We start from the raw sequence: 16,323 nt of genomic DNA, 5'->3' as shown, positions 1-16,323 counted from the left end.
AGCATTAGCTGATGTGACAGCCTATGGGCGGCACTATGCCCTTCCATACACAAGACATCTTCATTTCTTGGCTCAATAAAAACTGGATATAAGGGAAGTTGTTGCATTTATTAGCTTCTGAAGATGGAGGACATAGTGGCTAGACCACATTTCAGCTGGGCAGATCAAGGAACAGAGCTGATTGGCTCCAAACAGTCCTGGTCAGATACTCTAGACGTAACAAGAGACCTTTTCTGTGGAATTGAGGGTAGCATCTTTGGGATTCAGTCTGGTGTGATCTTAGCTGGTCTATGAACAAGTGCAAAGAGACCCAATTTGCATACCCAAGGAAGTGTGACAATCCACTCTCCATTAATACCAATTTAATTTATTAAGTCAGCAACTGGACCACTTGATTCACCACAAGAAGGTGGTCTAGTCAAGGAACTACTTACACATCTCATTACCTCTCAAAAGCCTACATGAAAGTCACTCTCCTCATAAGGGCCCAAAGATCCTTCCCCAGTGCTCATACAAGGTACTATAGGCCCACCCTATCAGAACTGAAAAACTTGGCAACTGATACTCTGGGATTTCAGTACCTTGTCATTTAAAAATATCAGGAACAGCTATGCAAGCAGAGTTCTGGGAGAGTAATACTCAAAGAACAGGCAGAGGACACCTGAAAATCTCGATTTCCTCCTACCCCATTAGTGTATACATCTACAAATCAGAAACAGTGGAGCCCAAGCTTTTCCAATGCTGTCTTCACAGCTATATTTATATTGATAATCTCCCAAACTGGCTCATCAGAGCCCAAGATTTCTATGCACAATTTGTGGACAGAGGCATTGTCATTCAGTGCAACTAGAATAGGAGGAAGTCAGTCTGACTCCCCTAAAACCCCAGATTGCTCATTCATACTAAAAAAAAAAAATAAAAATGGCAACCAAAGCAACTCTACTATCTAGCACTAGCACTTTAACCAAGACACTGGGACATCAGCTACATGCCCTACTGGAATTGAAACACTGATTCCTAAGACGAAAGGCCAGTTCTTTATTCTCTACAGATAGCCCAACTGCCCACACTCTCTTGAAAGCATACAGTCAATCAACAAGTAAAATAACCTCTTTTCTGTCTCATGCGGGCTCTTTGAGGATCCACCCCACTACACAAAATTTTTTTTTAAAGTAACAAAAAAAGCTGACTTACATTTAAACACGTTTCTGCGCTACCTGAATGTAACTTCTCTATTATTTCCTACTTGTCCCTCATTTTAAAGGCCAGGAGCGTGACAAGCTGAGAGGTACGTTCCCACAATGAAAATGTGGAAGTAGTTCCATTGGCAGATGTGCAATCAAGACAAGTTTAGCAACATCTGGGGTACCTAAAATACAGAGATATCAACAACATTAGCCCCATGGTATTGCAGTTACAGCATCAAGAACCTAACATTAAGATTAAGTGTTGAGTGGGAATGCTAACCTGGTTTAAGTCCAGTATCTAGGACATTTATGGTTTGCCAGATATCAACCAGTAGTTTAAAATATATCAAGTGACTCTTGGAGGCTCAATGCTCTGAAGTTAAAAGGGTTTGAAAATTGCCTTAATGTTCAACACAGCAAAGGAGTGTTTGTGATATATATAGATATATATAAAAAGAGGGCAGGCAAAGGAAGATTGGAAGAAGAACAATACCAAAACAAAGTGCAGTCAAATAACCAGCATAATAGCAACCATAAGCATTTAAAGGGAATAGTACCTTCCCACTGAGCAAAGCAAATGACAACTTACTTGCTAAGCAGTATCTGTAGTGCTTTGTGAAGAGGTTCTTTCAGTTCCTGAGACACTTTCTCTCCAAGATGAGCTAAGCAATCTTCTATTGAGCACTCTGGATTGGCAGGACTGAACACTGGAGAAGTATGGCAGTCAAACCCTGTGCTGGTGAAGGCTGAGGACAAAGCAAAAACAAACCCTCAAAATGGTAAATACAATTGGCCACAAAACTGTTCAGCTACTATGGAGTCACATGAAGTTTATTTCACACAATAAAATGCCTGGCTTCAGAGTAAGAGCACGTTTGTGTAACAATTTCAGAAAGACACACCAGGGCAAATTCAACCTGAAATAATTAAGTACAAACCCACAGAAGTCTCTGGGCCAAAGCATCCCCTCTAATTTCTTACTTAGAGCTTTGTGTTAGCAGGAAGACCCATGCATGTGTGTGAATTGTAAACTACACATTTCACACAGTAACCACCTCCAAGCTACACTTTTTCATGTTTATAACCACTGTGAAAATTATATCCCTATTTACATCGCTGCTGAATCTGGCCACAGAAGTGGCTAGATCTGCAACAGTGCCCAAATGCAATTCTTAAAATAATATTCTGTTTGACTACAATCTTTTTCATCTCAATTTCTAATGGGTCATCTAGTCCACCCCAGCCCATGGAGTGCTGTTCCCTACAATAAGCTACCCAGTGACTGGAATTTTAATACCACGATCAATGATAATCATAGACATCACAAATACTGTATATAGACTGGGTGTCCAAGATGACCTTCACTGAGATTATGTTTTGATGTATTTTTAGCTTTGAGTATAACATCAGCTAACAGCCAACAGCATTATTAGACCAATATAACGGGGCATTTTAGTATTCATTAAGTATTGAATTTACCAAAATGTGACACTGAATCTAAAACTGTAAACACAAGAGTCAGGAAATACAAAAGTCAAGGTTCTCACAGCAACCTTAACTTACTCACCTGGCACACGCAGTACACAAATCTCTCTGAAATATTCACATACAACTGCAAAGGTAGCTGCAATGATTTATCCAAGGGCAAAACTGAGTCCTTTCTACATACTCTGGGCAAGTTAAGATGATAAAAATTTTAGCTGTTGTATTTCTTGATGTGTTTAAAATTGTAACTTTAACATTAAATAAAAACACAGTTATGTAACTTCTTGCTAATGAAAAAGGATAATCTCAGTTGAGCCACAGGGTACTTACATATTTGCATAATCCAAAATATAAGTGGGCTAGAGAGTCTCAATGGTCAACTTCAGTAGCAGCATAAAAGCCACATCTACATCAATATTAAAATACAGAAGTGTACGCTTGAAGGCGGGTGGAAAGCTACCTATATCTCACCTCTGCACTCCCCTGAATCTCCTGGCTGCTGTATGCTGATTCAGTTCCCTGCATAAATTAGAGCAACCTGAGAGTTGCTCTAATTCATGACAGCTCATAAAAGCTATTATACGATTAAAACCTATTACACCAGCTGGAATTGCTGAAGCACAGTACACTGGGGCCCAACAGTGTTGATAAACATCAATTAAAATTAGATATTTTAATTTAAATTAAATACACTTGTTTCTAAAAATAAACTCACTCAAAATTAAATCTGAAAATTATAGCAACTCATAACTCAAATCGGTGAAAGAATTTTGCTCAAGCTTTCTGAAGAAGTGTTCGCCTTTTGGAGACCAAGCACACAAAATTTAAGAAAAAGAAGAGGAGAATTTGAAAAACTGTATGAGCATGAGAAAAATATTAACAAAACTGTTGCTAGAACATCCATTACCATCTCAACACTATAGAGAGAGAGGTTACTTACCTGGACATTAATTTGAGTTTTTCTAGATGTTTGTCCTTATGGTATTCCATCATAGGATGTGGTTGTGCCCGTGCACTCTTGACCAGAGACCCCAGTAAATAGCAGCATCCATAACTCTGAGCAGAGTCTAGAAGACTCCATCACAGGGGGGGATGGAAGGCAGGAGGTGGAGCACCCGTAGGGATGAAACATCTTGAATTCAAGTTACTGCTGTCAGGGTTCCTTCCCCACTCTGAACTCTAGGGTACAGATGTGGGGACCCGCATGAAAGCCCCCTAAGCTTATTTCTACCAGGTTTTAACCTAAGCTGGTACGCTGCCACCACCAAGTGATTTAACAAGAAATAGGGAAAGGACCACTTGGAGTTCCTCTTCCCCCAAAAAATTCCCCCAAACCCTTACACCTCCTTTCCTGGGGAGGCTTGAGAATAATATCCTAACCAATTGGTTACGAAGTGATCAAAGACCCAAATTCCTGGGTTTTTGGACAATGGAAAAAAATCAGTCAGGTTCTTAAAAGGATTTTATTAAAAAGAAAATGTAAAAATCATCTTTGTAAAATCGAGATGGAAAATAACTTTACAGGGTAATCTGATTTAAAAGAGCCCAGATGAACCCCTTCCTGCCTTAGTTTCAAAGTTACAACAAAACAGGGATACCTCCCTCTAGCAAAGGTAAAATTCACAAGTTGAGAAAACAAAGATAAACTAATATGCCTTGCCTGGCTGTTACAAGCTTGAAATAGGAGAGACTTGTTCAGAAAGATTAGGAGAACATGGACTGATGTCCGGTCCCTCTTAGTCCCAAGAGCGAATTCCACCAAAACAAAGAGCATAAACAAAAAACCTTACTCTCTCCCTGCCCCAAGATTTGAAAATATCTTGTCCCCATATTGGTCCTTTGGGTCAGGTGTCAGCCAGGTTACCTGAGCTTCTTAACCCTTTACAGGTAAAAGAAATTTGGTACCTCTGGCCAGGAGGGATTTTATAGTCTTGTATACAGGAGGGTTGTTACCCTTCCCTTTATAGTTATGACAACTGCATAGGTAAGTAACTACTTCTTCTTCTTTGTGTATATGTCCCTATGGGTGTTCCAGCAGAATCATAGAATATTAAGGTTGGAAGAGACCTCAGGAGGTTATCTAGTCCAGCCACTTAAATCATCCCAGCCAGGGCTTTCTCAAGCCGGGCCTTAAAAACATTTAAGGATGGAGATTCCACCAGCTCCCTAGGTAACCCATTCCAGTGCTTCACCACCCTCCTACTGAAATAGTATTTTCTAATATCCAACCTAGATCTCCCCCACTGCAACATGAGACCGTTGTTCCTTATTCTGTCATCCGCTACCACTGAGAACAGCTGAGCTCTATCCTCTTTGGAACCCGCTTCAGGTAGCTGAAGAATACTATCAAATCCCCACTCATTCTTCTTTTCTGCAGACTAAACAAGCCCAGTTCCCTCAGCCTCTTCTCATAAGTCATGTGCCTCAGCCCCCTGATCATTTTCGTTGCCTTTCATTAGACTCGCTTCAATTTGTCCACATCCCTTCTGTAGTGTGGGGCCCAAAACTGGATGCAATACTCCAGATGTTGCCTCAGCAGTGCCAAATACAGGAGAATACTCACTTCCCTCGATCTGCTGGCAATACTCCTACTAATGCAGCCCAACATGCTGTTAGCCTTCTTGGCAACAAGGGCACACTGCTGATTCATATCCAGCTTCTCATCCACTGTGATCCCTAGGTCCTTCTCTGCAGAACTGCTGCTTAGCCAGTCAGTCCCCAGCCTGTAGTGGTGCATAGGATTCTTCCATCTTAAGTGCAGGACTCTGCACTTGTCCTTGTTGAACCTCAGATTTCTTTTGGCCCAATCCTCCAATTTGTTTAGGCCACTGTGGACCCTAACCCTACCTTCCAGTGTATCTACCACTCCCCCCAGCTTCATGTTATCTACAAACTTGCTGAGGGTGCAATTCATCCCATCATCCAGATCATTAATAAAGATGCTGAACAAAACTGGCCCCAGGACCGACCCCTGGGGTACACCATTTGATACCGGCTGCCAACCAGACATCGAGCCATTGATCACTACCCATTGAGCCCAACAATCTAGCCAGCTTTCTAGCCCCCTTATAGTTCATTCATTCAATCCATACTTTTTTAACTTGCTGGCAAGAATACTGTGGGAGACCGTATCAAAAGCTTTGCTACAGGCAAGATATATCAATATATACCACTGCTTTCCCCATATCCACAGAGCCAGTTATTTCATCATAGAAGGAGGTTCCCAAGCAGCATCTCACCGTGGAGGGGGATGTTGAGGAGACAAATCAAGGCAATTCACTCTGGACATAGGTAGGATGGCATATTTGGTGAACATGTAAAACAGAGAATCAGGTTGCAGCCCTGCAGATATTTGCTATGTGGAGATCTTTCAGGACGGCTATAAAAGTAGACTTACTCTATGAGGGGGATGTAAACCCATCACTTCACAGTGGGTCAAGATACAACCCAAAACCTACTTTAACAGTCTAAGTGGATATTGGCTATCTCTGATGCCTTTTGTAAAAATATACAGTCTGGGGCAGGCCCTAAAGATCTTAGTCCTATCAAGATAGAAGGTGAGGGCCGTCCCAATGTCTAGTGTGTGAACACTAATCTCCTTTGTCGAGGCACAGAAAACTGAAAAATGAATCTCTCGGTTGACATGAAATTCCAATGAGGTTTTAGGCAGGAAATGAGATGAAGGTACAGCATGACCCTGTCACAGTAGAAAACAGTGTATGATGAGTCTGCCACGAATGCCCTGAGTTCTTCCATTCTTCTTGCTGAGGTGATGGCAACCAGTTATGAAGTCTGGAGGGAGAGGTGGGAGAGAGATCAGCTAGCCATCAGTTCAAACAAGGGAAAGAGGGTATTCCTCAAGGCGATGAGGACCAGATTAAGGTCCCATGGACAAGAGGTGCTCTGGATAGGGGGAAGTAACATTGTATAAACCCTTAAGGAAGCTGGCTCTGGTGTACAGGCCAAGGCAAGTGAAAGGCGGTAATGCCTTCCAGGCATACTCAAACTGAGCTCATTGACACAATTTGTGTCTTTAAGGCCAACAGGTACCATAGGATCCTTGGGAGTGGAGCTTCTGAGGCTTGTAATGAGCAGTGAACACACCAGGAATGAAAGCGTTTCCACTTTTGCCGGTAAGTCTTACAAGTAGTAAGTTCTTTTATCTAGCAGGAAAACGCTTGAAAATTGGCTGAGAAATGTAATTCTATGCCTGAGAACCATCTAGGAGCCAAGACTTCAGGTTCAGAGACTAAAGGTTGGGATGGGTTAGCGAGCTGGAGCTCTCTGATAGGAGATCCTCCCTGAGGGGAAGGCAGACACACATTGCCACAGAGAGATGAAACAGATCTGAGTACCACTGAGAAGCTAGTCTCGGCCATGAGGGCACTATGAATAGACCTCGCCCCTTCTTGTCTCAGTTTTAGCAAAGTCCTGAGGATTAGAAGCATAAGCAGGTCACAGGGCCAAGGATCTAGTAGGGCATCTCCCAAGGAATTGTAGCCATATCCTCTTAGGACCAAAAAAAAGGCAACATTTCATATTGGTTGAAGTTGCAAAGAGGTCTGCCTTCAGGAGGCCCCACATTTGGTAGATACTGTGAATGTCAGAGCTGTTGAATTCCCACTTGTAGTTCTAACAGCAGTTTCTCCTCAGCGCACAGTTGCAGACTGCTTGAAGTCACAGTAGGTAAGCCGCAGAAATTTCTGTATGACGGGAGAGGCACCTGTTCCACAGCCTTAGCAATTCTGCATGTAAGGACTAGGATCTTGCTCCTTCCTTTATGAAGTACATAGCTGCCTGTTTTCCAATATCACCCTGAAAGCGTCCCTCTGTGTCATGAAGAAAGTGCTGACATGCACACTGGACTACCACATGCAGACCTTCAGACGACCTTTCCATTACCTGAGAGAATCCAGTACTCGGTGAGGTACGTGATATGTTTGGAAAGACTCTCTCTGTTCAGAGCATAGTAGTCTTTAGACAAGTGCAGTCTCACATGCAGCATAACAGATGTAGTGGCCAACATGTGGCCCAGGAGTTGTAGGCAGGTCCTGCTTGCAGTTGTTTGTGGGCTGTGCTGTAGAGCAGAGATCAGCCTGGACATAGTGGAGAATCTGTCCTTGGGCAGGTAAGCCTTGCCAGTTAGGAAGTCTAGCATGGCCACAATGAAGTCCGTTTTTAGGAATGGTGTAAACGTCGACTTTTTTAGATTGATGCAGAGGCCCAGAGAGGCCTGGGCCTTGGTCATTGCTAACTCAGCCTCTTGGGCAGAGCAGCCCCTAAGGAGCCAGTCATTCAAATACAGAAAGACCGCAAAACCCAACTAATGCAGGTGGGCCACTACTGCTGAAGGGTCCTTCATAAAACACTCTTGGGCCACAGAGACCCCAAAGGAAAGGACAGGCTATTGGTAATGTTCCAAGCTTATGGCAAAAAGCAGAAACGCTTCTTTTAAGGATGAACAGCCACATGAAAGTGAACATCAACTAGTCCTCCGAATCCAGGGATCACCATCCTGATGTGCTGCAATAGGGCACAGGTGTTCAGGTTCCCAAGGTCTAAATCGGTCTCCAACCATGCCTCTTTTGGAAACAAGGAAATATAGGGAATAGAACCCTTTACCAACAAATTAATGGGGAAACAGCTCAATAGTCTGAGGTAATGAGCTCTCAAACATGTAGGAAGTGAGAAAGGCAGTCTCCAAAGGGATGGTGGATGGCAGAATCATGCAGCAGAAGATCTAGAGGAAGACGTTGTTTGAGGCCTTCAACCAGGTTATCAAAATGGTCACTTAGAGGAAAATGCACATTGAGTGGTCATGAAGCATGGTGTTCTTCTCTGAGGGTCTGGATCCCTTTCTAGGGGCTCTGTAGAGCTAGCGTAGATCTAATGTTGTCCTAGGATCTTTAAAGGAATGGAGCAAGGAGACTTGGTGGCCACTGAAGAGCCTGAGCTCTTCAAACAGGAGGTCATCCACAGTATTTTGCACTTCCCTCAGGAGACCAGGACACTCGCCACATAACTACTATGAAGTAGGGTCAGCAACGGGATGAGAGACATACACCATTATCTTGGTCAGAATGTAATTTTTTGCCTGCCTGTTTTCAAGTAGACAGAACAGTGGCAGGTGCCTGCTACAGAGTACAGGCTGGCGTTAACAGGACCTCATCGATGGGTAGAGTGATCTTACTCTGGTGCATGATATGTAAAATGTCCACTAGGGAACAAAGACTCCTGGACCTCCTCCAGAGGAATCTGAAAGGATTCAAAGGGACATTTCATTAAGTCCAGGAAAGCCCTAAAGTCATGTGCATAGGAGGGCGGTGGTGGCATTACCACCTCACCACAAGATGACGCTGACTTAGCTAAAAGGGTCGACCCTTCTTCAGTCAATGGGTCTCCTCGGATACCATGGGAACTTGCAGTACCAGGAAGTGATCTTGTGGTGCTGGTGGCTGTTGCAGTACTAGCAGGTGTTCTTGTTGGTGTTACTTTCAGGCTCATGCGCTATAAAACTGATCACCATAATGCAACCAGGAGTTCCAACAGGCCCATTGCAGAAGTGGACAGGAGAAGGGTTGCGAAGGGCAATTGTTTCCAAGGAATCTGAGGTGTCTGCTGGAAAGGCCTCCTCAGACTATGTCCCCAGAGAAGTAGGGTGTTACAGTGCTAAAACAGATCCCTGTATGGAAACCTCCAAGTGTCATCCTTGAGTAGAATGGGGGGGGGGGGGCGCTTTTGGCATTAGTACTGGTAACAGAGGCAGTGGATCAGATCCTGTTCTCGTGCACAAAGGGACGGCAGGTTTGTATAATTTTTGGTGGTACTCATTAGAGGTCCAAGTCCTGCATCCCCCCACACACACCTGCCTTGTAAGCTGATATATATATTTTAAAATGTAAAAAGTGGACTGGAAACAGTAAGCGTTTAATGGTTTTCCTATATTCCACAATACCACTATCGTAAGAAAAAATTACTTCACTAAGAATATCAACTTCATTAATACTCTTTCGAATACGAAACAACCAGGCACTCTTGGATCAATAACCCTCAAAAGCAAATACTTTCTACAGTTAAAACAAATGCAGCCCCTTCTTTTGCGATGTTCTTTAGGAGGTAAACACTTTTCGTCATTGTTTGGTTCTTGAAATGAAGTCATCCAGGAGACTTGCAGCGTCCAATTCAGAGGTAGAGTTCTTATGAATGTGCAGAAATGCCAAGTGATTTAGACGTTCTTGGCCCATTGTCGTTGGCAAATAATTTTTCAGTCTGTGCAGGCAATTGAATGAGCTTTCAGAGGTGCAGGTTGTAGTTGGAATTGCGTAGAATAATTTCAAGAGAACTGTAACTTTGATATGTCACTCAAGCCTTCATTTAGTTTCAGAAATTGCTTCACTTCGCTCACCAAATTAAGCTGGTAATTTCTTGATCTGAAAATATCATTCAACATTTCTAAAATGAAGAGGTGGCCTCTTCATGTTAATGTCACCATGGAAAGTTTCACTTATTGGGACTATGTCCTGTTTCGAGCCATTTGCTGCATCAGTTATATGCTTCTCCAATTTTACTGCGAATTGGAAACTTTCTGTTGAAAACCTCTGTTCAATGGCAACTTTGCAAACATCAATGATCCCAACATATATTTGATGAAAATTCTCGAAGGTGCAAGGAAGGCTTCCATGGTGAGCCAGATCAGTTGTAGGATCATCTAAATAAAGGTTTCTTGCCTTCTCTACTGTTGATTCCCAAAAGTGATTATATGATGAGTCGGTGCGCATCCTGCTCAACATCTTTTGCAACAGGCCAACTTTCTTCATAACGCTTGGCAATGACATGTTTTGGCTTTGAATTTTTGCATTAGCTGCTTCTACTGGACCCATGGCTTTCACAAGAAATGTTAGTGTAAAATACATTGAAAAAGATTGAAGTTGCTTCAAGAATCCATTACATTTTGAGGCAAACTCTTCTGAAGAGTAACTAAATTCATCTAGTATCAGAGGGGTACCTGTGTTAGTCTGGACCTGTAAAAGCAGGAAAGAGTCCTGTGGCACCTTATAGACTAACAGACGTATTGGAGCATGAGCTTTCGTGGGTGAATCCGACTAAGTGGGTATTCACCCACAAAAGCTCATGCTCCAATACGTCTGTAAGTCTATAAGGTGTCACAGGACTCTCTGCTGCTTTTATAAATTCATCTAGGCAGTTCTTCATGGCCTTGTAACTGTGGAGCAGTGATTTAATGCTATTGATCCTTAGTGTCCATCTTGTTGGGCACAATGGTCATAAAGAAGGCTCCCCTTCATTCTGAAACTCTCTGAATGCTGCCATACGCTTTGGTGACTCCCTGAATGCATTGAGATCTTTCATCATCGAAAACATATCATGACATTCTGGAATATTATGTAGGATACCCAGCATAGCAAGGTTAAGAGACTGTGCAGCATAATGCACAAATTCTGCTCTTGACTCTCAATCCTTCACTCTGGCTTTGGACTCCAGTAAATTTGCCAGACACATTACTGGCTTCATCGTAACACTGTCTGCAGCAATCAGAAAAGTGCAAATCACACCCAAGAAATGCATCTTCTACAATTTTGAAAAGAGAAGCAGCATTCTTCACATCAGTTTGGTAAAACCCAATAAACTCCCCATAAATATCCCAGTCTTCACGAGAAAAGAACCTTAAAGAAAAAAAACTTACTTGTTCTTTCCTTGACAAATCAGTAGTCTCATCCATTACATTGGTGTAAAGCTTTGAAGCCTTTATCCTTTTGCACAATTTGTCTTAGCACCGTCATTGATTATTTTGTTAACAACCTCAGATGACAGCCATTTTGTGCGACTAAGCCACTGTCTCAGTTCCTCTGAATCTGTACTGCATAGCAACAAGAGCGGCATCAAATTTGAACCAATCACTCATGTCTACGTAATGCTATTCCTTGTTGAGCTAGATACTGAACACTGTTAAAGATTTTGTGCAGTGCATTCCTAGCTGATTGTGATTGTTTTCTGTAACTGGCCGACATTAGCACAGAAATATTTACCTGTGATTGCAGAGCAGCATACTTCATTACCACTTCCTTGTGACACGATTTTTCGTGTGATGTAAAACCATGCATTGTGTCTCCAATTTGAAATCCGGATGAAATACATGTTGGTTTGGCCTTTGTAGAAAATATTAAGATCTTCTTTTCAGAACAGTTTTTGCAGACTCAGCAAAAAGCTCTAATTCAATATTGTACTCCAACCACATAAATCTTGATAGCCAAGATTGCTGAAAACTTCTTTTCTTATCTTGGAGATTTGCAGCATCTTTCTTTTGTATAACTTCAGTTTGAAAGCTGGGTGTCGAACTCAGGCCGTCACTTGATGAATTACCCTTTTCTTCTTTTCCTCTGGGTAACTTTATTAAGAATGTATTCACTGTTGATTATTACTGGTCCTACAAATCAAAAATTTGTTGCTGAGACAAAATGAAGCTACAATGAGCTGGCGCCACAAGATTACAAGGGCCAATTAAAAGTGGAAAGTCAGAAGCAGCACTCACCTGTTTCAATACATTATATTTTGTTGTACCCATATACAACCAATTATATAATTTAAAGACAGTAAAATAATCAAGTATTGTGCTAAATACAATCATACCCCAAACTGTCTGCCAAATTGAAGTTGTGTGTTTTTCCCCTCAGGTGAGGACTCTGGGGATGAGGGTTGGAGTGCAGGGGGTGAGGGCTCTGGCTGGGGGTGCAGGGCCATGGATGAGGAGCTTGGGGTGCAAAAAGGCTGCCACAGGGCTAGGGCCAGAGTGGACATCCCTCCCGCCCAATACTCTCCCCACCAGCAGCAATGAGCTCCAGGGGAGGGGCGCCCTTCTTCCTCCCCCCAGCAGCACACTCATCCTGCACCACCGTCACTGCCCGTGCTCCTAGGGCCCCTATCAGGTCCAGGAAACCCCCTCCCCTCCCCTGTGGTGGGTGCTGGGGGGGGGGGCTGCCATCATGTGTGGCCTCCTCCCCTTCTTCTGCCTCTCATCATAGCCTCACTGGGGGAGGGGGCTGCCCCTTGCCCAGTATGGGGCAGGAGAAGTGACTGGGGGCAGTGGTGGTGGTAGTGGGAAAATGGGTAGAGTGTCACAACACACTCAAGCCCCAGCTGCTCAGGTCCAGGAAGCCCCCTCGCCTCTCCTGTGGTGGCTGGGGGCTGCCATCACATGTGGCCTCCTCCCCTGCTGCAGCCTGCTGTCCCTCACCATAGCCTCATAGGGGATGGGGCTGCGCGGAGTGCTGGCTGCGGGGTGGGGTGGGGGAGGGAGGGAGAGAGAAATGGATCACATGGTCAGACACTCACCCAAGCCCCAGCAGCTGCTCAAGTGAGGTCCAGACTCCATCTCCCAGAAGCCCCCTCAGCGTTGCCTCCCAGTGGATGCCGGGAGAGGGAAGGGCTGCCAATCATGTATGAGCCTCCTCCCTCCGCAGGTGCAGCAGCCACCTCAGCCTGCTACTGGCGTCACTCGTGTTGTAGGCAGCAGCGACCACCAGCAGCAGCAAGGGAGCACAGCGCGGAGTAGCCGCCTGCTTGAGGCAGAGATGCTCTGGGGCCTGGGAGAGGCGTGTGAGGGCAACAGGCAGGGGACACGCAAGTGGAGGCCTGCGGGGACAACAGGCAGGGCCAGGGAAGAGATCAGACTCCGAACATTGGTGGAGCCAGGCCCCCTGGTCCTGAATATTCCTGGAGCCCGGGCACCACAGACCCATACAACTCACTGCCCCTGGTCACCAACTGTAGAAGCAGCACTGGGGGAGAGGCTCTTACAGTACCCCTTAAGACAGGGGACTCCGGTTTCTCCGAGATGAGGAGATCCTCAGGGTAAAGGAATCCAGGGTGTGCTGGTGGGCTGTGATAGCAAATGGTAGGAGCCTAAGACAATAATGGGGATTGATGTAGGACTGGGGATGCTGCATGCAGTACCAGAAAGGCAGACGAGATGACAGCTCTGTGCTCAAAGTATTTATATCTCATGGAGGGTAGTCCTGGACAGGGAGCTAGGGGTCGGTCTGGCTGACCTCAATGTTTTCAAAAGGATGTCTGTTCCAAAGCCCTTGAGACAGTCTTAGGGTCCCTGGTTTTAGATCCACCTCGGTGACTAGAGGCATCAGGTAGTACCAAAGCAAGTCTCTCTAGGTTCTATTTAACTGAAGACCTCCTATTGAGATGACTTCTTAGGTGTTACCAAGGTTTTGGTACCAGTGTCAGCTTCAGACTCAGTTGTACCCATCATGGGAGGCAAGGTCTCTGGGTAGTTAGCTGTAAGAAGTGTTCCTATCGGATACTCTCAAAACAGGCATAAGGAGTTTCTTTCTTTTAGAGGGCTTCATCTCTGGAACCTCCTATGGAGCTCTGAAAGTCAACTGTGCAGCTTGAGAGATTGAGGCTGATGTATAGTGGGGGAGAAACAGACCCTACCAGAGCTAAAGAATGTTTCAAGAGGAGCTTCAGCCTACCCTCTCTATCCTTGCAGGACCTGCCCTTAAACCTAGTGCATACTTTACACTTGGATGGGACACAAGATTCTCCGAGACACTAGAGAGCTAGGGAGCCCGTGGCTACAGAGAAGAGACCTCTGGTGGGTCTGGCAGGACTCAGTCTTAGGTATAATCTGGAGAAGTGCCATAGGCCACAACAGGTGATGCAAGAAATTCAGGGGCAAACAGCAGACACCACAACTGTTCCATCTCAAGCTGGAGATGGTTGGGAAAGAACTGGAGCAGCAGCAGGTCCATGCCTCCTTATATGTCTTGCCTGGAAGCCCAGGGCGCTGCTTTGCACAGGCGCAGACCCTGCTGTTTATAACCTCTAGTCAAGAGTGCACAGATGCACACACATGCTACAATGGAGAATGCACATACTTGAAGAACTGTAGCATTATAAGATAAGGTTGCATCAACTGAAATAAATGGGTGGAGGGGGAAAAATCCACCAACAAGCACAGACCTTCCAAAATTTCTTCATCAAGGTGTTTTAGCTCCTCTTCAATTTCTGTCTTAAGCTTCTCTAGAACCTCTTTCGCCAAAGCTTGTGGTATTACAGACTGCTGAGACCCTGAAACAAACCAGAGAAGTTGGTCAAAAGGTGCACTATCTGCCAGGAGAGTTAAATAATGGTGGCTGATATAAAAATTTTTAAAAAGTGTAAAGAATCTAGAATTTAGTTGCACAAAACAGAGTTCAGCTTCCCACAGCTACATGAAGTCTGACCTCTTTTTACATATATTACAATGGAGCTTTATGACATGATCAATGTATAATCCATGTAATAGTCTATCTTGCACACATGCAGAATACTCTATTTGGTTTAAATAAGAATATGTAAAAAGTGTTTAACAAATTCATTAGTCAACAACTAAAAGGAAGGGCACAAACAGCAAAGAGTGAACACTATTTTAAATCCAAAAATAAACTGAAGAGTAGTTTTCAAAAGCATCCTAATCATAAACCAGAGGACACAAATAAGCAATCTGCAAATAACTACAATCAGTCAAAACCATATCAAACTACACCAAATCAGACAGCATCAGAAATTACAACACTAGTAACACATCTAGTCGCATCTGTCTCCTCTAAATACAGAGAAGAAAATAATGAAATATCAAATTATATTTAAACACTAAACTTTACAGAACTACATACACACAAAATCCAAGGAAGCAGTCAACCAACAAAAGGCACCTCAAACTCCAGGTACTGAAGAATCCCAAAATCTCTTTTAGGCAGCCCTTTTATCTTCTGGGCTTTATGGTCTCTTGTTCATATAGGGTTTACAGGTCACAACAGATCATCGAATGCAAAGCTTCCAAACTCTTGTTCTAGAAATTCTAATAACTAAACCAAAATTTCAGACATGTGAACACTTGTCTTCATTCAGAATGGTATAATATCCCAGGTGTTTGACTTATGATCTGGAAAAGTCAAGCTATTTCTGAAAAGGTGAAAACACATTGAACAGTCAAGGCTTTCAGAAACTGCAAAGATTTTAATCTAACTGCCGGGAAAGAGTTCACCTCTGGGCTGAGACAGAGCCAACAAAAATGCTCTTTGGGAAAAGGTATAAGCCACAAAGAACAGGTGCTTAGAAAGAATGTGCCACATCGGACTCTCAACACCTAGCCAACCTTTTTTCCTTCCCTTTCCCCCATTCTCAACACTTTTCTTCTGGCTCCTTCCCAGAAACTTTCAAACAAGCCTTTATATTCCCTTGTCCTAACGATCTCTGTTCCATCTAACTACTGTCATTTCCCCTGAGCTCACTAAGCCAACGGTCTGCTCTTGTTTTCTCTACATCTTTTCCTCCAGTTCTCTAAAATGTGCTCCAGTCCGGTCTACGTCCATTAACTCCAAAAACTGCTGACTCAAAAACTGCTCAATAAGTAAACTCTGCCAGGCAATTCTTAATTGTTATCGGTCCTCATTTGTTCTGATCTCTGTTTCCTTCAACAATTTCAATAACTTTTCTCCACAAACTAGGCTTCTGTGATTATGTTCCCCTGGTTCTTATCTCTCCTTACTACCTTCAGCATTCCTTTAAAGGCTCCACTCTGTCCCCCCAGGTTTCATCCTTGTATCCTCCATGGTGATTCTATTCATGACCATTATTT

At 43.7% G+C, this 16,323-nt stretch overlaps 1 protein-coding gene across 7 annotated transcripts in view; it reads right to left on the bottom strand.

The window, feature by feature from the left end:
- BCL2L13 (BCL2 like 13) overlaps positions 1-16,323 on the bottom strand; it is a 77,426-nt gene that overhangs the window by 44,082 nt on the left and 17,021 nt on the right. For 2 of the 7 annotated variants that reach the window (XM_050920889.1, XM_050920910.1), the window contains 2 exons: positions 14,664-14,771; positions 1,777-1,933 (listed from right to left, as the gene is read on the bottom strand). In XM_050920889.1, coding sequence (XP_050776846.1) covers positions 1,777-1,933; positions 14,664-14,771 — 265 coding nt within the window. Of the gene's footprint in view, positions 1-1,194; positions 1,370-1,776; positions 1,934-2,754; positions 2,858-11,716; positions 12,115-14,663; positions 14,772-16,323 lie in introns of those variants that run through there. The other 5 variants (XM_050920916.1, XM_050920923.1, XM_050920903.1 and 2 more) reach the window with 5 other exon arrangements.

Source organism: Gopherus flavomarginatus, chromosome 1 (genome assembly GCF_025201925.1).
Source record: "Gopherus flavomarginatus isolate rGopFla2 chromosome 1, rGopFla2.mat.asm, whole genome shotgun sequence".
Lineage (NCBI taxonomy): Eukaryota > Metazoa > Chordata > Testudines > Testudinidae > Gopherus > Gopherus flavomarginatus.
The sequence above is the reverse complement of the archived record's forward strand: the minus strand, read 5'-3'. Positions and strand labels throughout refer to the sequence as shown.